This window comes from Talpa europaea (assembly GCF_964194135.1).
Source record: "Talpa europaea genome assembly, chromosome: 7".
NCBI classification, from domain to species: Eukaryota; Metazoa; Chordata; class Mammalia; order Eulipotyphla; family Talpidae; genus Talpa; species Talpa europaea.
This window is the reverse complement of record NC_140074.1, coordinates 46,354,577-46,377,617: the sequence shown is the minus strand read 5'-3', so window position 1 is coordinate 46,377,617 and position 23,041 is coordinate 46,354,577. Positions and strand designations below refer to the sequence as shown.

General features: G+C 41.2%; 1 protein-coding gene across 12 annotated transcripts in view; it reads right to left on the bottom strand.

Annotated features, from left to right (window-relative positions):
* Positions 1-23,041, bottom strand: part of LOC311174500 (transducin-like enhancer protein 4) — a gene marked incomplete at both ends in the record, with an annotated part of 130,982 nt that overhangs the window by 5,605 nt on the left and 102,336 nt on the right. For 9 of the 12 annotated variants that reach the window (XM_084238941.1, XM_084238945.1, XM_084238946.1 and 6 more), the window contains 7 exons: positions 738-987; positions 9,648-9,724; positions 10,229-10,422; positions 10,846-10,978; positions 12,458-12,610; positions 13,397-13,450; positions 14,239-14,358. In XM_084238941.1, coding sequence (XP_084095067.1) covers positions 738-987; positions 9,648-9,724; positions 10,229-10,422; positions 10,846-10,978; positions 12,458-12,610; positions 13,397-13,450; positions 14,239-14,358 — 981 coding nt within the window. The remainder of the gene's footprint in view (positions 1-737; positions 988-9,647; positions 9,725-10,228; positions 10,423-10,845; positions 10,979-12,457; positions 12,611-13,396; positions 13,451-14,238; positions 14,359-23,041) is intronic. The other 3 variants (XM_084238942.1, XM_084238944.1, XM_084238943.1) reach the window with 2 other exon arrangements.

Below are 23,041 nucleotides of genomic sequence, written 5' to 3'. Positions count from 1 at the left end.
AATCTGGTACACTAGACCCAGCTGGTGAAAAAGTATCAGGGGTTGGAGAAACCTGGCACTCTCTTTTCTTTACCTGAACCTGTGGTTACCTGGCTAAAGGGCATCGTGGGTTCAATTAACTGGAGGCATCAACTGGAGGCAAAGACTTGACCAAGGTGTGTTAGGAGACAAAAAAAATTTTCTCCTGGCTTATGTGGTTATGGGAATCTTTTTGTACATTACATTCAGCTGAGCAGGAATCATGCTGCAGCAAAAGACTAGAGCTGGTCTATGGAGGGAAATCAAACTGAAATTTCCTAAAGAACTCAAGGACAAATGTCCATGAAATAGCTAAGGGGGTATCTCGTGTGTGCCACACAAAGTATTTAGTTAAGTGACAGGTTATGATGTTTAGGGGCACCTAGGCTTCTATGAGTCCACAATGGCCACTCAGGCCTCTTAAAATCCTTTATTGGGCAAAAAAGCAAGGCACTGGGCAGGGGCAGTGAAAACTGCACTGATGCATGTGTCACCACAAGAACTGGATAACTCAGCCTCAAGGAACTAAAAGAAGACACGCCTCCCCATCAACACTCAATCTTCCTGGCTAAATCTCCCAGTGAAAGACCACAGACCACGGAGGACAACCGCCCACTTGGGATTAATTAAGTGTAGCTCATGTATTCAGGTCTCTCAGCACTCCATCCTATTTGCTAAAGACAGGTCTGAGCCCTGACCGTTCGTCCATAATCACTCACCAGACAGTCGAGCTGAGAGACGGGGCTCTTATTGCCGGGGTGGCTGATGTCCCAGACCTTGACGCAGCCCTTCCCCCCCGTGTACACGTGTCTCGTGGGGTTGCTGATGGTCACGGCGCACACCACCTCCCCGTGGTTCAGGGTGTTGATCTGGCGAGCATGTCGGGGGATTCCGGGTCCAATGAGGGCATCAGGGGGGAAAGGGACAGGCTGCATCTGTCCATCTGCAGTGACGTGGAAGGAATATGCTCTAAGGGAGCAGAGAGAAGAGATAGGAGAAGGGAATGAACTCTGTTACTTAACTGATCAGTGTAATGAGATTAAAAAAGCAACATCTTTCAGTGCACTTACAACTTATAAACACATCAAATTTACCTACAACGGTAGAACACTTTTGTGGAGTCACAGAATTAGAACTATGCTCTCTCATCGACTCTTCACTAGCTGCTGTGACTTAAGTTACTTAGCCTCTCTGACCTTAGTTCTAATCTTTAAAATGGAAGAGAACACTCCCTCCACTTCACAGATCAAACAGTCAATGTCCAGCATGTCAATGACTGCTGCTTCGAGGAGCTTTACAAACCAGATTTGCTTTCTACTTTGGGTGATTGAGAAGATATGGTGGCAAGACTTTGCCTACAGGTAATTCACTCCAATCAAGTGACTCCTAATAGAGGTCAGTAAGTGGAAATTATGAAGCTTTAAAGCCTTTTTCCATAATCTCATTCAGAGTGGACAGTCACAAATTCTAGTTAATTCCAAATGTAATTAGAACCTAAAGAATCCTATGCAACCATCCCACAGGCCCACCTGTGAGTAGCTATCGGCAGTCCCATCTCCAGCTGATTTCCAGGGAACACTACAGCTCAGAAAGCATTTGGTTCTAAAATGTAACTTATGCCTGGGCATCTTACCCAACAGACATCTCCAACTTTAGGGCAATGAAGTGAGGGTGGGGACAACACATGAGGCTGTTATGATGCTATGTCAGGTCCCTAAAAGCAAGAGCTAGTCAGTAGTATGGGGACTGAGCTGGGCCAATCTTGATGCTATTGCAGGCAATCACCCATTTTGGAAATTATGTCATTCTTCTTTGGCACGAAGCTTTGGAACGTGCTCTGTTTACAGGAGGAAGTCTAGGAAAGCATTTGTAGATACACAAAGGCTAAAAAGCTTGAAACAAACTGCAGGGAAATTTTAAAACAAAATAAAAGGTTATGGTTCTCTGATGCAAAACTGTACAGGCTAGTCATACACATGGAAATGTGGTCCATTATTGAGGAGTACTCAGGAGTCAATCTTTCTCTGCAGATATAGAGGAAGGTTCAGAACGGTACAATAAAAGTAGAGGAAATACATTAGGTTGCTGAGGGAAGGAGATGCCAAGCTAGGATGACAACAGGCCTGAGATTTCTTCAGTCAAATCAGTAGGACTCAGAGACACACTGGATGTGTGACAGAGAGAAATGCTGAGGATGACAAGGCCAGGAACCCGGGTGATGGACTGATGCCAGACAGTGAGTAACAGGAACGCCTACCCGAAGGGTACACACAGCAGGGGAGTGAACAGTTCGGTTTTCTTTCACTTGAGGGTGGATAGGAACCCAAATAGTTTAGGAAGCTGAGCAGTGCAACTGAGAGAGGGGCTGGGGTAGAAAGAACCAATATGTGATCCAATGTGTGGTCATTCACAAAGTGAGAGTTGAAGCTAAGAAAGGATAATCTGGGAGCAGATTATGCAGTGAGACCAGATGGAGAACCTACGAGAATGCTTTCATATAAGAAAGTGCAGTAGGGGCCTCCTCAGTGGCGCAGCAGTTGAGCACTGGGTTGCGAAGCTGCCCGCAGCCTCTGCAGCGCAGGTTTGATCCCCGGCTGCTCCCCGGCCACTCCTCGGCCACTGGAGGAGGGTCCCACATGGTGCGCAGACCTCTCCTGACACCCGCTGCTCCCCTCAGCAGCGTATTTTGTCAGTCTGCCTGTTCTGTTCCCCGCTCTGGCTCTGGTGAATTCTCTCACCCTCTTGCACTTCTGATTGTACCCAGTGCTTGTATAAATTAAAAAAAAAAAAAAAAAAATATATATATATATATATATATATATAAAGAAAGTGCAGCAAAAATGGAAGTAGATAACCACTGGAAAGCATCAAGTGGAAAAGGGGGAAGATTGTCACATGACAACTGGGAGATCTGACATGCATTTCCTGGGTACCTCAATGCACAGAGCACTGTGTTAACAGGACTGGAAATACAACACAAAAGAAAAACCGCATCCCCCTGCTCTCTTAAGTTTCGGCCTGGAGTTGATGGGTTGGGGGCCACAAGGCCAGCAGACGAGCAGTTTTCTTAGCAAGAGATTCGATATACAAGCATAAACATGTCAAAGGGTCAGTGTATGAACACTGGACTGCCAAGGTACAACGGAATTATGACAGAATGAGGACAGAGAATGGCAATGAGGGTGTGATGTTAAGAATGGGTATTAACTACAAAAGGAAAGACTATATGAAAGACATAGCAAATAAAAGGGCCAGACTGAGACAGAATGCTTATTACTCATTTAGTTGAAAATATGTATTAAATAACTACTATGGGGGCCTCCCTGGTGGCACAAGGGGTTAAGCACCGCACTATGAAGCTATCCGCAGTCTCTGCAGCATGAGTTCGATCCCCAGCTGGCCAGGGAGCAACCCACATGGTGAAGCAGACTTCTCCTGTGTCTCCCGCTGCTCCCCACAGCAGTGTATTTCAGTGGATCTGCCTGTTCTGCTTCCCACTCTGTTTCTGGTGAATTCTCTCACCCTCCGCACCTTTGGCCTGTACCCAGCTCTTGTATGCATAAATAAATCTTTAAAAAAAAAAACAAAACTACTATGTACCAGGTACTACTGGGTGCCAAGGAATCAAAAGTGAACAAGAGAGAGAAAATCTCTTTCCTCCAGAGCCTATGTTCTAGAGGGAAAACAGATTAATAAGCAATCTTCAAGGACAATAAATGCTGTCACATACACACACAGTCAGATAAAAGAAACTAAAGGTACACAGAGGTCTGAGGTGATACGAGCTGACACCTGGATGAAGGACATGTCTTGCACATATAGGAGTAGGGGGTTCGTGAGCCAGGTAGTAGAACAGCAAATGCAAAGTCCATGAAGCAGAACCAAGCCAGAAGGTCAGAGTGCACTAAGTGGAGAGTGACAGGGGTGGTGAAGAGCCTCCAAGGATGCAGAGAATGGCTATTGTCCTGAGTAGAATGGGAAGTCACTGAACAATTTTACGTAGGGGAGTCACATGATTCAATTAATACTTTGAATATCACTCTGGATGTTGGGTAAAAAATGGATTAGAGCAGAATGAATGAAGGAAAACTAATCAGGGAGCTAGTGCAGACACTTAAGGAGAAGCTGGTAGGGTTTAGGAGACAGTGAGAGAGTTGGAAACAGGTCCACAGATTACTCCAGATGGTTAGAGCTTGTGTTGGATGGAACACTTAGATTCTGGTGATATAGTGAAGGGCAAAGAAGACAGTCTTCTTTCTGAGTGGGCAAAGAAGTAAATGAACTTGAGAAGGGCAGAAATTCACTAGTGATGATGTGGTCCAAGCACTGAGACAAAATTACTGACAAATTTACTAGGGATTTGTCCTTACAAACATCAGTCACCCAGGCTCTGGGAGGAGGAAGACCTTAAGCCTCGTGTCAAGTCTAATAGTGCAATGGAGGGTTTTCTCAAAAATACAGGAGTGCTGTTCTGAGAAAGACGAGGGCTGGGGAGGTGAGGATGTGGGGAGGTGAGGACATGGGGGGCTATGGGACAGGTGACCATAGCTTTTGTCAATCCCACCACTAGTCCAAAAGACTGTAGGATGTGAAACTAATGAAAGGGTTACCCCATTTAGAGGACTGCAGGGAGGGGGGTCCCTCAGGAGAAAGCAGTTTCAGTTCAGACCAAGAGGGGAAGGCAGTAATGCTTGTAGAGGAAGGCTGAGATTCCGAGGCATGACAGCAGGGGAAAAAGCTAATTGATTTAGCAATTAAGAGGTCATGAAGACTAAATCTTCAAGGAAGAGAATGGAAGGTTATTTCAAGTTTAGATGGTGTTATACATTCTTAATGATAATTTACTTGAAAAGACATCCCTTCTCTTCCCTCCAGAATCACTAAATGGTTTTTAAAGAGCCTTGAGAATTTAAATAGTTAAGAAACCAGGCACACAATTTCTTCCCAGGCTTCAATACGACATTCTTCAACTCAACCACAACCACTTTGTGAACAACTACTATGTTACTGGAACTCCCTTAATAAGAGTTTCAAGAGCCTACTTTTATTAAGGACAATGTAGTCCTCTGTTTGCTATTAGCACATGTAAGATACTCAAGACAGGGGGAGGGTGGTGAGACTGCAAGTCCAGCACACTCACTTAGCAAATTTCAACAAATCCTCTGGCGTGGAGCTGATGTGTGTGATAAAAGCCAACCTTTCTAGAAATGACAAAAACATAAGCTTGAAGAACTATTTTCTCCTCCTATTCATTAACTGCATCAATAAATACCACCTAACCACATATTCTGATCTTTATTCATGTTAATGATATAAACCCAGATAAGGCACTGGTCTTGCCCACAGCGCTTTATAACCTAAGGAATATGGTGAGAAAGTACAGAACTACAATATCAGGTGGAAGCTGAGAAGTGTGAAGTCCTGTGGTGACTGAAAAAGTAAAAATAAAGCTTATGTTTCATGAGACATGGTATGACAGGTGGGTTTATGGAATGATTTCACTAGCGGAGGAGGAAGATGGTAAAACCATTCCAAGTGGTGGGAATAGCAAGGAACAAGAGCTCCAAAAGGAGGTGGTAAAATGATCTGGGAAATTCCTATATGGGTTTTAATCCAGCGCTTCATTTATTCAGCAGTGATTCCAGAGTAAGCAGAGAGAGGAGATGGCTAGAGAAACATCTGATAAAACTTATCAGAGAAATTCTAAGCCGAGTTAATTAAAGGTTTGGCTATTGTAATTTATAAAGTATGATAGAAAATTAGGTTCCAGGCGGCATATGAACCCACTAGCAGATAAGCCAGACCACAAGTACTTGTTGACAATTTACTACATGTCAGGTATTACTCTTATGTTGAAAAGTACTAGCTTTATAAAAACAAAAGAACAGAAAAGGATTTGTGAATTTTGAGCAGCCTAAAACCCACAGAGACCTTTTGATAAACTGCATTTATATGCCATACCCTATAGTAACTAGTATCAAGGTTTTTATCTAATGGTTTTAGACTATAAAGTCTCATTTAAGTAGCAGATGAGGGAAAAAGTTTGTTTTTGGCTTATGTTGAAATTAAACTATGTTGTCATTCCAATTACATATTGAGTGGAACCCTTGCTAATTCACCAAAATAGATAAGACGACCCAATGTGAATTATCAAGTAAACAGTACTTTATTCATTAGTTTAAACACGTGCTTAATTATAATTTTGGATAGTATCTGGCAATTCATTTTATAAAAATAATTAGGACAGAGATGCACAACTATTATAAATCTTTCTGGAGAAAAGCAGTTACTTTTTGAGCATTGTTTGTGGTAGGGGTGGCCCTTAGGTGATTTATGATGGTTATATTCAGGCAGAAAAAGTAGTTTCTCTGTTGAAAAATATGTATAAGTCTAAGCTTCACAATTTTCTATCTTATGCTCTAGAAAGCCACACAATATAGTAATTTCTTATGTAAAAATCTAAAGTGAAGATATATTATCTCTACACACATAAATTTATGTCTCGATGCCCAGTTATATATAAAAACATACCCATGACTGGAATATGGAGTCCAATTCACTCAATCTAATCTTCTTGGGCCATTTCTGCCCCTTATAATAGGTTCCCTTGGGCAAGTAATTGAAAAATTGATACTATTCCAGGGCAAAGCTGAATGGGAAATGATGGTGCAGTTAACTAAACAGCCACCAAGTACCAACAGTAGCAGTAAACATGTAACATGCTGTTTCATCCTCATGCCTGCCTTGTCCGCATTTGAAAGCGCTTGTTACAAACAAGTCCACTGAAGTGCACAAAGTTGAGGAACTGTTCAAAAAATCCTTCTCTTCCTAATTGTCTACTGCTAGAGTTAAAATTCAAACTTAGATCATCCACACTCCAGAACCACACTCTGTTAGCCACACCACGCTCTCTTTGGGATTCCTGGGGTTAGGTGCCGATTATATTAGGTGTGACTTCCCTTAGATCCCCAGAAACAAAAATTCTCAATCTTTCTTTAGCTCAACTCTTCCAAAAGGCTCTCCAAAATATTGAATGCTAAGACTTATGTTAGGGGGGATGTTGGGGGGGAAAGGGAGGCCATCTCAATCAAACCAGTTGTGATCTGACAGTGGTTCAACGGGCCCAAACCAAGCCTGTCATTGCTTCGTTAAATACATCTAACACTTTCACCCCTGGGACGACAGGTTCCGCCTCATTTGTTCCGGTGGTTACACTATAGTTGTGGGGGTGACTGCTAGTGAGAGCTAACTGGCAGCGATGATGCAGAACCTAAAAATGAGACAATACCTCTTCCCTGAGGAGTCCCTTCTTCCCCACAGGTTAGCATGGAACTCACACATACTCCAGTTATCCTATGACTTTGCTTTTTAGTCACCGCTTGAAACAGACCAAATTTTTAACCTTCAAATACATCAGAGTTCTTGGTCAACAAGCCTTGTCAGTCAGTCAACAACTATTTGCAGAACAAGTACACCGAATTTTATGGTAATTGATATTTATACCTCCAACTCTCAAGGAAGTGAAAGTCTAATTTGCCTTGCTTTCCTTATTAATCACTCAAATATTTACTGAGCAAGTTGGCTACAGAGCAAGCATTGCGCTTGATGCAAAGGGAAGTTAAGGGTAGAGAAGCGAGTTACAGAAGGATGAACCACAAATCTGATGCATCAGGTAGACAGAGAAGGAATCTAGATCAGCCACGATGATGCTGACGTCAGGCAACATGGGGAGAAAAAGGGGACACATGGGAAAGGACAGGGTGACAAACAAGTGCCTGAGTGGATAGTAGTGAATGAATAAGCAATGGGGGCTCAGATAAGTAATCACATATTCTTCCCTCTCCTTCCTCTCTTTCCAGGCCTCTCCATCGTCTTCTCCCCTATTTCCCATTCATCCATTGAACAAGTACATACTGTGGGGGCCAACTATGAATCAGGCACTGTTCCAGGCAATGGAGCTACTTCCCTAATAGAGAAGCAAAAAGTTCTGTTCTGCTCTCATGGAACTTACATTTAAGCAGAGAGAAACATGAAATGGTTCTAGACAAGTAAGAAAAAAGTTAGGGGAATAGAAACTGATGAAAAGGAAGGAAGAGAAGGATGCTATTTTAATAAGCCTGTCAGGGCATGAGTGACATCTTAGCAGAGACTGGACGTGAGGCAGCAGACAGAAAAGTGCCATCCCAGGAAGGACTAAGAGCAAATGACCTGAGGCAGGCAAGCAACCAGGGAAAAAGCTTCTGGGAGGAGGGGACTTTACCACTATTGAGGGTCAAATGTGGCTAGCAGAGAACACTAATGACTGGGGAATCAGCATGTGTGTGGTTTGCTCAGTGAAAGAGGGTACCAAAGGAAACAGTAAGAGAATAAAGATAAACATGGGACTAGCAAAGCAGGGTGCTGCGTCCAAAGAGAGGAAGGATGGGGCCTCCCTGGTGGCGCAAGGGGTTAAGATGCAACCCATGAAGCTTCCACAGCCTCTGCAGCATGAGTTCGATCCCCCTGGCCAGCCAGGGAGCAACCCACATGGCACAGCAGACCTCTCCTGACTCACCAGCTGCTCCCGTCAGCAGTGTATTTTGTCAGTCTGCCTGTTCTGTTCCCCGTTCTGTCTCTGGTGAATCCTCTCACCTTCCCGCACATCCGGCCTGTACCCTAGCTTGTATGCATAAATAAATAAATCTTAAAAACAAAAAACCCCCCAAAAACCCAAAAAACTGGGCCTCCCCTGGTGGCACAGGCGGTTGAACGCAGCATTGTGAAGCTGTCCGCAGCCTCTGCAGTGCCAGTTTGATCCCGGCCGGCCAGTGAGAATCCCATGTCGAAGCAGACCTCTCCTGTCTTGCCCGCTGCTCCCCTCAGCAGTGTATTTCATCAATCTGCCTTTCTGTTCCCCACTCTGTCTGTGGTGAATCCTCTCACCCTCCTGCCCATCTGGCCTGTACCCCGGTTCTTGTACAAATAAATAAATAAATAAATAAATAAATCTTTAAAAACAAAAAACAAAGAGAGAAAGGATGAAGTATGCTAGGAATTTAAAGGAAAAGCGATTGTTACCTTATAGTAAAGTCTTACAGCAGAGATAACTATACAGAGGAGTAATAAAATGGCCCAAAGGATTGAAAGGGATGTGGAATGAGATATAAAGAGATTAGAATGTGTAAGAGGCTGGAACAACTGATGTGTTTTCCTTTATAAAGGGGTTGTGAATCCACACTCCACATACCCAGTCCACAGGACAAGCAGCAACTTTTTTGTAAAACACAACCGAGCAGGCCACACTTCATGCTTTCAAGTTTGACCTGTCTTTTCCCAACATGCTCAAAATTTGAGCATCTAGGTTTGTACACAAGACTCTTTCTCTTTCCTGGGCAACATCAGTAACAGACATAGAGAAGACCTGGCTGCTGGAGATGCCCTAGCAATTTGCATTTTCATGTGAGAAGCTCAGGATCTTAAATTGAAAATATAAAAATGCCACCTTATTACCTCTCTTCCTTATGCTCACAGATATAAAAACTCATTAACAAGAAAAAAGACACAAGCCATGGAAACTCCCTAGCACTACCAGTGCTTACAGTTTCAAGGGTCAGCAGGGACCTGGCATACAGGGGCACTGAGATACTCACGGTTTTCCTCCTGGAATGCCCGTCAGGTTTGGAGGTATTGCTGGCACACGCATGTGATGGTGTGGATCAAATCCAACCTACAATTTTTCCCAAGCAAAACAACAAAAACAGACATAGTTCCATTAACCTGTTACATCCAATTCAATCTTTTTAAAACCTTGGGAGAATAAAGCCTTTAAAAATAAGACCTTAGAGATATATACAGAAGTATTTATTGATGAAACAATTAGGTATTTATGTTTTAGTGACTATATATACATGGGGGTGAGGCTTATATGAAAACAATTATATGAATAATTACTGACACTCATGAAGGAACTGAAGAGTTCACTGTACATCCATTATATTATTTCCCCTACTTTTACCATTTAAAAATTGAAATAAATATAATGTAAATAAAAAAAGTCCCTCACCTTACACAAGAAAATGGTTCTAATAATGTAACACCACATCATTTAATTCAAATACACAAAGGTCCCCCAAGAATAAACTCTTCAAATTATACCTACTCCAGCATTAACAAAACCATGGATGGCAATTCTGTGCATCCTGGAATACTTGTTTCTAACACCCACACGTACCACTGGTGATCTCCCATAGGCGGCGGCGGCTGCGGCGGCGGCTGCAGCAGCGCTCATCTGTGGGGAGATGTTGTGCAGGCCGGCATAGGCAGCACCGGGGCTGGTCAGCTCCCCGTTCATGCCCGCGTGGGGCACAATCCCAAATGGGGTTGGATATGGACAAGGTACTGCCATTGGGGTCCTTAGACTTGAGGCTATAGACCAAAGTGGAAGGAGGAAAGAGAAAAACCAAGAACAAAGGAAACAATGGTAAGACATTTTTATATACCTTGAAAAACAGGAGCCATGATTCAAAGGAATTCATTTTAATATCCTCAAAAGTCATTGAGGTTTTCATTGGGGTTCATTCATTTATCTTACTTTGTTGAGCCTACTATGTGCACCAAACTGGGACGTGGCAAGCACTTGGTTCAGATTCAATCCCTTTTTCCAGTGGCCACTTAAGGCCAATTATTAGTATAATGTACCACGATCCTTACATGGTTTTAATTTTTTTTTTTTTTAAATAAGCATGAGTCCCCAAAGCACAAGATATTTTAACTATGTATGGAGAGAATGTCCACTAGAAAACAAACATAAGAAAGAAGGATAAATATGTAAAAAAATTTCTTACTAACCCAAAGGGTCGACTCCTGGAGGTTTTCCAGGCACAGGTCTCAATCCGGGAGTGGAATTACTGCCTGGGGTGGGTGCGTCAGTTCGTGGAGTTGGGGTATTGGACTTTGAAACAGGAGTAGTAGATTTTTCATTCTAACAAGAGATGTATGGGATACACTGACAATTAGAATGCAGTTTTAAAATGATGTCAAACATTTAAAAAGGTAAAGGAGAAGGAAAGGCAAAAGGAATGGAAAAGGTTCTTCAGCTTGGGCTTTTAATTTTACTAATTAAAAAGACCTAACAAAGCAACATAAAGAGTTTCCTGGGCCTCCCCTGGTGGCTCAGCGGTTGAGCACTGGGCTGCGAAGCTGCCCGTAGCCTCTGCAGTGCCGGTTCGATCCCGGGCCGCTGGTAAGAGTCCCACATGGCGCGCAGACCTCTCCTGCCGCACGCTGCTCCCCTCAGCAGTGTATTTCGTCAGTCTGCCTGTTCTGTTCCCCACTCTGGCTCTGGTGAATTCTCTCACCCTCCCGCGCTTCTGACTGTACCCAGTACTTGTATAAATGAATAAATTTTAAAAAATCTGAATTAACCTCAAAAAAAAAAAAAAAAGAGTTTCCTGAGACCTCAAAACCAATGGTCAGGAGGACATAAATTGAAATTGAGCTTAGGATAAAGTAGACCATTTCCAGGAAACTGGTCGGAGTCAGACAGAAGGTGACAAATCATGACATCCTGACTGTGACCAGCCACCTGCCAGTCTAGTGGCTTTGATTTAAGGCTGAGTGTTTGAAATCAGGCTCTGGGTATAGACTGAACAAAGAGATTTTCTGGTTACAGGTCCCATTAGAAAAGATCTAAACCTGAATCATCATAGAGGTCAGCAAAGAGGAGTTGCTATTACAAGAAGGCCAGGAAAAAACAACAGAGAAAAACTTCACCTAGCCTTCTGCAGAAATACCCCCCTAATTTGCAGACAAACTAAGGAATTTTCTTTCCATTAGCTGAGAATTCAAAAGGTTATTTGAAAACCGAATCCGCCTTTCCCTTTTTCTTTTTTTAATGTTATGCTGCAAGGAAATAAGTGGTGAGGAAAAAGGGAGACACATCATACAAAATGCAATTAACTATCGAGCCACAGAAGGAGTATGGAGAGATTATCCTGACTTGCAAGCAGTTTCATTTTTGCATTTGTGATTTGTGGTGTGAGTCAAGGTAGACTTTTGTAAGTGACAGATTACTTTTTAGATAGGAAGGGAAAATTATTACAGTCATATATAGCTTGGTAATTCAAACAAAACTAGCAACAAAATCACATCCAAGCCCAAAACTAAATTTATCATAAACCACAGGTGACAAAACCCATCCCTGCAACCCCAGAATATATTTCTTCATCAGCAATGAGACACATTTCACTCAATTTCCCCACACCCTTTCTCTATCCTTGCGAAAGACTGACAAAACAAATCCATCACCAACACATCAGTAAACTAATTCTGCTCTGAAAATACTTTTGTCAATTAAACCAGACATAAAGTTAGAAAAATGTGAAAAATACAAAATTAAGGAAAGAATCAAACTCAACCATCTTGAAAGAGGCAATATTAAGAAACATGGTAAAGAACTTACAAGGCTAAGTTCTTTGGATTTGGAGGAAGGAGTACTGCTGGAGGATGCGATTGAGGCTGGGCTGATAGGGGCATCTTTCTTGAGCAGGCGTGTCTTGTCCAGTCCATTCTCTCTGGGGGAATGTGTTGGGCTCCCTCGAGGGGATGATGGATCCTATAAAGGCACATGAGGGTATGAATGCAGCACAGCACAACGACAATGCTGAAGTACCTGCGTGTGGACCGTTCTAGTCAAAAGCTTTTAGCAGCTTAGAAATACAACATGTTCTGGGATAGATAAGACTCACTGAACTGCTGGAAGATAGTACTTGGAATTGAGGTCAAAGTACTAGGGTCTCCCCAGTGGCAGAGCAGGTTGAGCACAGCACTGTGAAGAAGTGTCCGCAGCCTCTGCAGCCCGGGTTTGATTCCTGGCCAGCCAGGGAGATACCCACATGGTGGGGCAGACCTCTCCTATCTCACCTGCTGCTCCCCCTCAGCAGTGCTTTTGGTTCTTCTGCCTCTTCTGCTCCCCGCTCTGTCTCTGGTGAATCCTCTCACCCTCCCGTGCCTCTGGCTTGTACCCCAGCTCTTGTATAAATAAATAAATCTTTAAAAAAAAGTACTATAATATTTATACTACTTATTTATTAAAAAAAAAAACCAGAATCCTATAAATCCGCTAGTATCTGCCAATGAGATCTGGAAGATGAACACCTAAGTCTGGCGTGTGTGCATGGCAGCACATGTGAGTCATATCTGGTGAAAGCAACATATTTGTACCTCACAGAAAAGAATGGCAATAGAAAAAAAAAATCAGTAATATAAAAACAAAATTTTTACATAAAGAAAATCTATATTCCTTTAGAGCTTAAGAAAACATTTTGGTTACTAATAGTTTGGACACTATTCCTTGTTACTGCTGAGTAAAAGCAAGAAGTTAAATGAGCCATAAACATACCTCATTGGAAACGTCAACCACCAAGTTGTCATCACTCTTCTCGCCATCGCTGTCCTGCATTGACAAGTTAGAAGCATTATCTCCTCTTCCAGAAAAAAAAAAAAACAAAAAAACCAAAACCAAAACCCACCAGATTTCCCCTAGATAAATCCAGACTAACTCGAGTCTTGCCTATACAGGCGGGTGTGATTTAGTCTGTCAGTATTTTAAAAAATCAGTAGCCACAACTTTAAGTTGGTAATTTTCACAGAAAAATCCAACTTTACAGCTTTTCTCTGGAGGTCTGCAGTCTTGCAGGTGCAGAACAGGGACCACTCATCTCCACACAAGCCCCATCCAGGTTTTTTCCCTTTATTATGTGGCCTGAAAGGCCAGTCACTGAACGAAAATGAGTTTCAACACATGCCAGGCACATTCTGGAAGTTGCTGCAACTTCTATTCAACTGAACTTGCTATATTCCCCAGCACGTACATGCTAGATATTGTAATAGGAAATCTATGATTTTACATCTTTTCCTTAACAATTTGAGCCAACCACAGAAAATTCAACCACTCTGAAATACATGGATGGAAGCAAATATATCTGGAGAAATAACAATATGGGGCCTCCAAGTCTTCCATTAAGCTGCCAGATAAAGCACTCAGTTTCACTCACACACACGTGCACACTCCTGCACATACAGACTTCAGCTAGCCAAAGGAGAGATACTGCTATAAATGCTGTAATTCTCCTAGTTTGCTGTTATCCTGTGTTCTGGTTTTGGTTGGTGAAGGCAGACTGATAAAATGGAGATTGACAAAAGGCTAAGTAAACTGGCTAAAGCAAAGGGGAATAAACTTACATAACGAGCTGCAATTTCCTTTTCCTCAGTTTTCTGCTTTTTGCTATCAGAGGAATAGTCTGTGGAGTTTCTGTGCTTCTCAGCACCTCGGAAACTGGCTGATGGGGATACCGAAGAGCTCTGGAATTAGAAAGGGAAGCAGCATTGAGAAATGATCATCCATTTAACAGTGTGATCTTTTTTTTAAAATCACTTGAGACTGTATTTCCATTTTGTTCATTAGTACACATTTGAAAAGCTGCTAAGAGGAGCCAGGAGAGAGGCTAGAAGGTGAAGGAAGAGAACAAGAGGTACAGAAGAGAAGACAAGGTGAAAGAGAAAAAGGGGAAGGAGGGTGAGCAGAGGCTTGAAAAGAAGGGGGAAGTAGAGAGATGGGAGAGGCAGTGAAGGAAAAAGGGAAGCAGGGAGCAGTGTAAAGGCATCACAAAGGAGATGTTTATATTGTACTCATGTGGAGCCAGAGAGTTGGAAAAGGGAGCAGACAGAAGATGAAAAGGAGGAAAAGGTCAGCCTTTCTCTTTTCAAGTGTGCTGGCTAATGGTAAGCCACTAAGTCAAACCTCTACAGATAAGCTATGAATAAATTAGTGACCAGTTTGAGAGATGGAGAGAGACACTCTTTGGTACTTAAGGACCCAAAATTGGTGATCATATGACCATATGGTGCTAAGTTCAAAATTTTGCTTAGTCCATCCCCAATCCAGGGCTCTGATCTTGTCTCAAGACTGAACTTGTTGCTCCCAGGGCTCTAGGCATTTGCATTCCATCTGCAGCCTTTCTTCTTGGTTTTTGAGAATGTGCTCTCCCTCCCTATCTTTCTTTTGAAATACTCTTCATTCTTAAGAATGGGTTCTAATGTCACCTTTCAAAGCTCCCACTGAAGCTGTCAGGCAGAATTAATCACACTTTCTTCTTTGTTCCCATAACATTTTTGTTCACCCAATGAGCAGAGCACTTGCAATCAACTTATGGCTATTTGTTTACAAGGCACCTCTCCCATTCTAGGGTATGAATTCCCAAAGGGGGCAAGAGCACACAGCTCAGTGAGCAGCAAACTGCCCAGAAATATGTTGAACACAAATGAAGGAATACCCTCTCTACACTCCTCAATCTTAATCCAAAATTAATGTGATATATTGCCTTTAAGAGGGCCATGAACGGTCCACAGGAAATCATCAGAGTAAGATCAGAGCAGTGGTGTCTGTAGGAATCATCTTTACCCTTCACCTAGATGTTTTCATCCCATTTATGTTTTATTTCACAAAAAGAAAAAACTGACTGTATATGTGGTATGATTAGCAACTATCTAAGTCTTCTGACTCTGATACACTCTTGTTATTGCTGATACACTTTTGTTATTACTCTGTCCAAAAAGAAAAACTGATTTTTAAATGATGAAATACTTTCTTAAAAATGAACACTAAATGGTAATCCTTATTTAGATCTATTATGTTTACTACTGGTACACAAACACAGGTAGATACATTTCTCTTATAATACATGTAGTACTTTATTTTTGAAATTTACTGGAGAACAGACTTGTATGTTGGAGTTTCCTGGTAGAATGATAAAGTAGGTAATTATCAGTAACATTTAAAGGTTAAGCTTCACAATGGGTGCTGGGGCAATCAGCAGTGTTCTAATAACATAATTGCTCTGGAATCAAATTGGACTTGGCAGGGACACACACCATGAATCTTAAAGTCCACCACTCTGCCACTGGAAGGCCACTTGGATCATTGCTGGGCACATGAACGGGAGGAATTCAATAAATATTGCTAACGCCATACTTTTAATGGACATTTTTTTTTTTATTTCTCCGATTTTTCAAGTTGTATTTTTTTTTATTGAGGTTGACAGTGGTTTACAGCACTGCATGATTTAGGGGTACAGGTTCATACCTCTTCAGATATATGTTACCATACCACACCCAACACCAAGCACCAATAATGGCCCACCATGGACCACTGGGTGCCCTACCTCTATGTCCCCATCCCTCATCCTCCCACTTCCACAGAAATCAGATTTCAAAGATTTATTTTGGTTTTATGTGTTCCTTTCTTTCCTTATGGTCCACATATGAATTAAATCATTTGTTTGTTTTTTTTTTTCTTATTTCACTGAGCATACTCCCCTCCAGTTGCATCCATGGTGTTCCAGATGGCAAGACTGTTTAATTATTACTCTTGCAGAGTTGAGTAGTCCATTGTGTATATATATACAACATTTCCTTTACCTGCTTTATCCACTCATCTGTCCTTGTGCACTTAAGTTGCTTTCACACCTTGGTAATTATAAACAGTGCAACAATGAACCAGACATACATGTATCTTGTTGAATTAGAGCTTTTGTAGTCTATAGATACCTGAAAGTAGAATCCTGGTTCAGACACTATGTCTATTTTTAATATTTTGAAAACACTTTATACTGTTTTCTACAGGAGGTGGGCCAGTCTACATTCCCAACAACAGTGTGTGAGGGTATCTTTTAACCCACATCCTGTGTGTTGTTTATGGTCTTTTTGATATGGGCTATTTCAAAGGTGTGAGATGGTATCTCATTGAGGTTTTGATTTGTATTTCCCTGACAATAAGTGATGATGAGTATTTTTTCTTGTGCCTATTGGTCATCATCTTTATGTCCTCTTTGTAGAAGTGTCTATTTAGCTCCGCTGCTCATTTTTTGATTGGGTTATTTGCTTCCTTGTTGAGATGTAGGAGTTCTTCGTAGATCTTAGCTATCAGTCCCTTGTGGAATGTTATGATGTGGAAATATTTCCTCCCATTTGTCAAGGTGTCTTTTTGTCTTAATGATAGTTTCTTTCACTGTGCATCCGCTTTTTAGTTTGATGTAGTCCCATTTGTTTATTTTTGCTTTTGTTTCCTTTGCTATTGTAGTTGAATCCCCAAAGATATCATTGAAGTTGATGTTGCGAAGTATATTGCTTATGTTCTCATCTATGAAAGGTTAGATATTTCCCAAGCTTTCTACTAAAGAAACCTACTGGAGCAGCATCATCACTGCATAAATCTACAAATTATTTAATGTCTTTTTAGAGTTTGATCATATAAATCTATCAGCAACTTTGTTATGAATGGAGGGCCACAATCAGAAGCAGTGGTCAATCCAGAAGGTAAAATATCCTACATGGAAACATTTTGTAAAATGCTGTCTTTATAAAAAGTAAACATTTATATTGGGATGTTAAAACCAAAGAAGATGTGTTTAATGAGGGGGAAAAAAGTGGGGGGGGGGAGAGGAAGAAATAAAAATAATAAAAAACTTTTAAGTCTTAAATGAAAAATCTAAATTGCTATGGTAGCAAAAGATAGGCTTCAAAGACAGTTATTTCCTATCATTATAAATTAGGTTTGCGATCTCAGTTTGAAACCCAAACACAGACTTCAGAGAGGCTGCTGACAAAGTCAGTTGGAAAACTGACACCCCCAGCAATCTAAATGGTCCTACCCTTCACCTATGTTCCTCTGTTACTTCTAGATCAAAGATAACAGTATATGAGAAAGAGTTGGTAGTGTTATAATTAAGTAATTTTAATAACAGGTAACAGAGATTTTACTAGCAGGCAAGAACATCTCTCTGGAGTCAGACTGCCTGGATTTGAGTCTAGAGTCTTCTACTTTAATAGTGGAATATAGCCCTGGGGATGTTGTTCAATCTCAAGCTCTCTGTACTCTGGGACAAAAACACCCACCCACCCCCTCACTGAGATGTTTTTGAGAACCACGTGAAAGAACCTACATAAGTACAAGGCATAGTCCCAGGCAGATAACTGAGTCCTTCTGCACCAGCCATTTGGCGCTAGGATTGCACTGCACTCCAGTCACTCCTACTCACTACAGAGATAGATTGGTGACCTGGCGTGGACCTCCTATTTTAAGAATCACATAAATACTATTCTAGGCATTTATGTAGCACTACCCCTCAGCATAAATATCAGATGGTCCATAATGATAGGATTTCAATGGCTGCTATTAACCAAAACATCTCCTTTCAACAATCACAATAAGGATTTGGTTCCATAGTATACCAAGGCAGAACTATAAATACCACCTCCTCATTGAACATTCTAATTTGATTTCAAATGCACATGAAGCTAAAACTACTTTCCACTCACATAGGTGCAATGCTAGGATGTCCCTGTCTGCTCACAAGCTCCCATCCAGAAAAGAATATGCTACAAGTTGCGTGGATAACCATGATCGAGAACTCTAAAACTTACTTGTTATGGCTTATTTGGTCATCAGCGTTACCTTCAAACACCCCATTTACTTGGTACCAAAGGGTAAATCTGTCTTTAAGAGTATACAGGGGACCAGAGGGCAGCAGCTACCACAAAAATACACTGTGTAGGGAGATTGCAAGTCCTGCTTCACCCCTAGCTTTACACCTGTTGTCCAGGCATTTTAGCGCTCAAAAACAGTCCAGCTTAGATGACAAATTATACCGCCACTCTAACTGTAGATCATTTAGTATAGGAGTTAGTTTGGGCTGGGGACAATCAGAGCTTGCTTACAGTAGTGGGGGTGGGGAGGACAGACTAGAGAGCCCAGTAGACCCTTTACTGACACCACTACCCAATGAGCTCCTCAATCATCACTTCCTCTGCAAAAAAACCAATGTCTGGAACAGAAACAAATATTGGTGACTTTCCTGAATTCAGAGAGGCCAAGCTACTGCTGGAGATCAGAAGGCACTCTGCTTACTTTCCTTCTAGAAGAAGGGACTTCAGGAGGAGTTTTAAATGACGAGTCAGCCAGAGTCAATTATGGCCACTAGGTCCTCAAAGAATCTCACAGTTACAAAATACTCACAGTTGTTAGAGAACTGATGTTATATCAAACTAACATAGTGCCACATCCCCTGCATTTCTGGTTGAAATTTTACTGTGCAATATTACACAAAATGTTCTCACAGAGGTCTTTATAACTGAAAATATTTTAACATTTATTATCTCATTTATAAGGAAATAACAAGGAGAGATGGGGAAAATAATCAATTGGAAAAAATTAAATAGAAACACTTTAAAATGAAAAGTATTTGGTCAAAGCACACTTCTTACATACTGACTCATAATGCATGCAAATTCATGCAAATTAAAATTTACAGCATGCTGGTAGTGAGAAACCCAAATATGGTATGACTCCTAGCCAGTCACTGGTATCAGTGTACTGCTCATTACAGTTAGGACTTTTTTTATAACCTGCTTGATTAAGGAAGTCATTAAAAACACAATCTGTATATAACCCTCACAGAACTTGCTTTTTCCAAATTAACATAAATCAAAATTCACCTTTAAAAATGACTGGGACTTTCTAAAGACCCGTCCTTGTTAAAACAAGTTTTAATAAAATCTCCATATAAAGCAATGAGTCTGTTCTTAATACATGTTTCATTTTTGTAACATTTTGTGAAAAACACATTCTTTAAAATGTTCTACTGTCCTCTTTTTGTTTCTACCCTGGCCAAGAGAAAGTTGATCAAGATAAATTTCTTTTGCACATAGCCCAGATTCTAGCAAACGTGAGGAATAATGACGAAGAGAAGCAGTGCACGCAAGGTCATATGCTCTATAGGTGCTACGGTTAGACATTTCTAGTGTCAAGACCAGGCTGTACCATTTGCTGTGTGGCCTCAGACAAATTAATGAAACTCTAAGCTTCCATTTCCCAGTGGGTTGAACAAGGACAATAGAGCACTTTCTTAGAAGACTGTTGGGAGGATTAGAGGAAAGAGCATGTTGTGAAGAGCTCAGTACCTAGCATCACAAAGAACTATTCTTTTTCAGTTCTTGTGAACCCACCTTCCCAACCTTAGTCCATTTATGAATTCAGTTAACAAGTCTTTACTGAATACCCACTAAGTTCATAAGTGCAAAGATAGGTGAAATCTAGAAATCTATACCAACACTTCAGTAAGGTTCCACGAGTGAAAAATAATTTAGAATACAAAAGTTCTACTTCCCCCCCATTTCGAGCAGATATATAGGCACTTTAATATTCATTCATATTTTGTTTCCATGGCCTCAGCATTATATATTACTTGGTCAGGATAAAATGCCCTAATAATTTATAAGGTATCAATAAAATTGATTTTAAATTAGAACATTATCTTAATGTCCTCTTGGGGTTTCTTGACTGTTATTTCCTCTTCCTGGAATAAAGATGTTGGCTCTGCCCCAGAAATTTCATTAAATACAGTAACTGTAGCTGGCAAGCTGAACTGTTGGAACATAATTCTCTGACACAGAAGAAACAGGTTTGATTCTTGTGTAGGTACCATGGCTCTGCTCTCTTAATAGCCACTGTCTGCACGTGTGGTCCGTGTGCAGAGAAGAAAAGTATATCCCCTGACCAGTGAGGGAGAGAAGCAAGCAAAGCTAATTAATCAATCAATATCATTCTTGATTATGATGGTACAGTATTAATTGTCTTGCAGAAACTGTAATAAAAATTGCTAAGTGTACACAAGTATTGCATAGATGTCACTTAGGTCACTTTTAAATTGTCTTACAACCCCCAAACTGCTTCATGTCCTTCAGTCCAATGGACCTCCTCAAAGTTCACAAGATCTAACATTCCTACCTGTATTTGTCCTCCATAGGGAATTCCCTAACATCATTAAAACGGATTCTATGTATCTTACATGTAGACATTACACAGTCACACGCACCTGCCACCTTCTTCTGGGACTGTTTTTTTCCAGAAGAGGACCTATAAAAAATATCCTAATTCACTCATTACCTACTGCCCTATCATCAATGTTACTCTCACTGACAAATGTGATGTGGTCCATGAGCTTGACTGCCCTAAAAAGAATAGGGGAAGTTGGCTGACAAAAATTTCCTTCCAGAATTTTCTGGGAAAGTGAGTTGGCTTTAGACATAATCTTGTACTGTGCTCTGTTCTTGAATCAAAATATCAACACACTTTCAACAGCTGCTTTGAAAGAAGCTGAAGTAGGGTAGCTGCTCAGAAAAAATAAGTGACTCAGCTTTAAGATTTGGCAAGCTCTATCTTAATGGACCAGAATCCTCATTTTAGTAACTATTAAAATTTATTGGAAAAGAAAGTCTTTTCATGTTGCTATTTTTTCCAGTAAACTGTTTTAATCTATTTGAAAGGCTAAACACTTCCAAGAGTGGTAACTCCAGAGTCTCATATATATTCTTACGTGTTGTGTATGCAAATATACTCTATAGAGCATTAGAGGGTAATTCAGCAGGAACACAGAGGAAAGGACAATGCGTCAAACTAAAGGAAAGGATGGTGTATCAATTTAAAGATATGCTGCCTAATAGTTTGAAGGTTGCTAATCAGAAACTTCATGTCTTCATACCACCTCATAAGGACAAAATAGTTTTTAATGATCACTTAGCCAATTTCACCACAAAATCCTCCATTAAAATATTAAAGTGAGTCATATTCTAGAACAGAACTGACAAACAGAAATATGATGTGAGCTACATATTTAAAATTTTTCTAGTAGCCAGATATTTAAAAATTAAACAGGCACAATTAATTTTAATCACATTCAATCCAATGTATCCTCCCACATACGTGTGAACATATAATCAATGTCAAAATTATTAGAATTTTTTAAAAATTTTTTTGATTGATTTATTTATTTATACAAGCACTGGGTACAGTCAGAAGCGCAGGTGGGTGAGAGGATTCGCTAGAGCCGGAGCAGAACAGAACAGGCAGACTGACCAAGAAATACACTGCTGAGGGGAGCAGCGGGCCCGGCAGTAAAGGTCTGTCGCACCATGTGGGACCCTCGCCTGGAGGCCGGGGATCGAACCGGTGCTGCAGAGGCTGCTGCGGGCAGCTTTGCAGCCCAGCGCCCAACCGCTGCGCCACCAGGGGAGGTCCAATGTCAAAATTATTAACAAGACATATTACATTCTTTAGTAAAAGGTCTTTAAAATGTGGTGTACATTTGACCACTTTTAACACATCTCAAATTGGAATGGCCACATTTCTGGTTCTGAATAGCCACACATGGCTACCATATTTGAATACATAGGTTTAGATATTCTTTTTTTAAAGATTTATTTATGCATACAAGAACTGGGGTACAGGCCAGAGGTGCGGGGGGTGAGAGGATTCACCAGAGACCGAGCAGGGAACAGGACAGGCGGATTGACGGAAGTACACTGCTGAGGGGAGCAGCAGGCGAGTCAGGAGAGGTCTGCCGCGCCATGTGAGTTGCTCCCTGGCCAGCCAGGGATCAAACTCATGCTGTAGTGGTTGTGGATAGCTTCATAGGTTATGTCCTAACCCATTGCGCCACCAGGGAGGCCCCAGGTTTAGAAATTCTTGAAGTGACAATAGGAATAAACACTGATTAGTGAACACATCTGAGGCTTTATAGAAGTACAGGACTAGGCCCTGCCTACCTTCTCCAATCTCAGCTGAAATGTTTAAGCATGCTAGATACCCTGTAACTCTCACCCACCCTCTGTAGGCCTCTGCCAAGAACTCTCTTCCCCATCCTCTGAGTGGCTAGCATCTTTTTGCTTTCATGTCTGAGATTAAATGCCACCTATGCAGAAATCTTGGTGATGCTATGTGGGGAGAACCCCCTCCCCCCTGGAAATGTCTATCATTGTCCCTTGTTTACTTCCTTAATATTTGTATCAAGGCCATTATTTTATCTATTTGCTTGTCTCCTACTTGATTTGAAGTTTTATGATGTCAGGGACCATGCCTATTTTCATCACCAGGAAAATCCTATACTTGAATTTGTGCCTCAATTAGCAGCTGCTGAACAAATGAGTACCA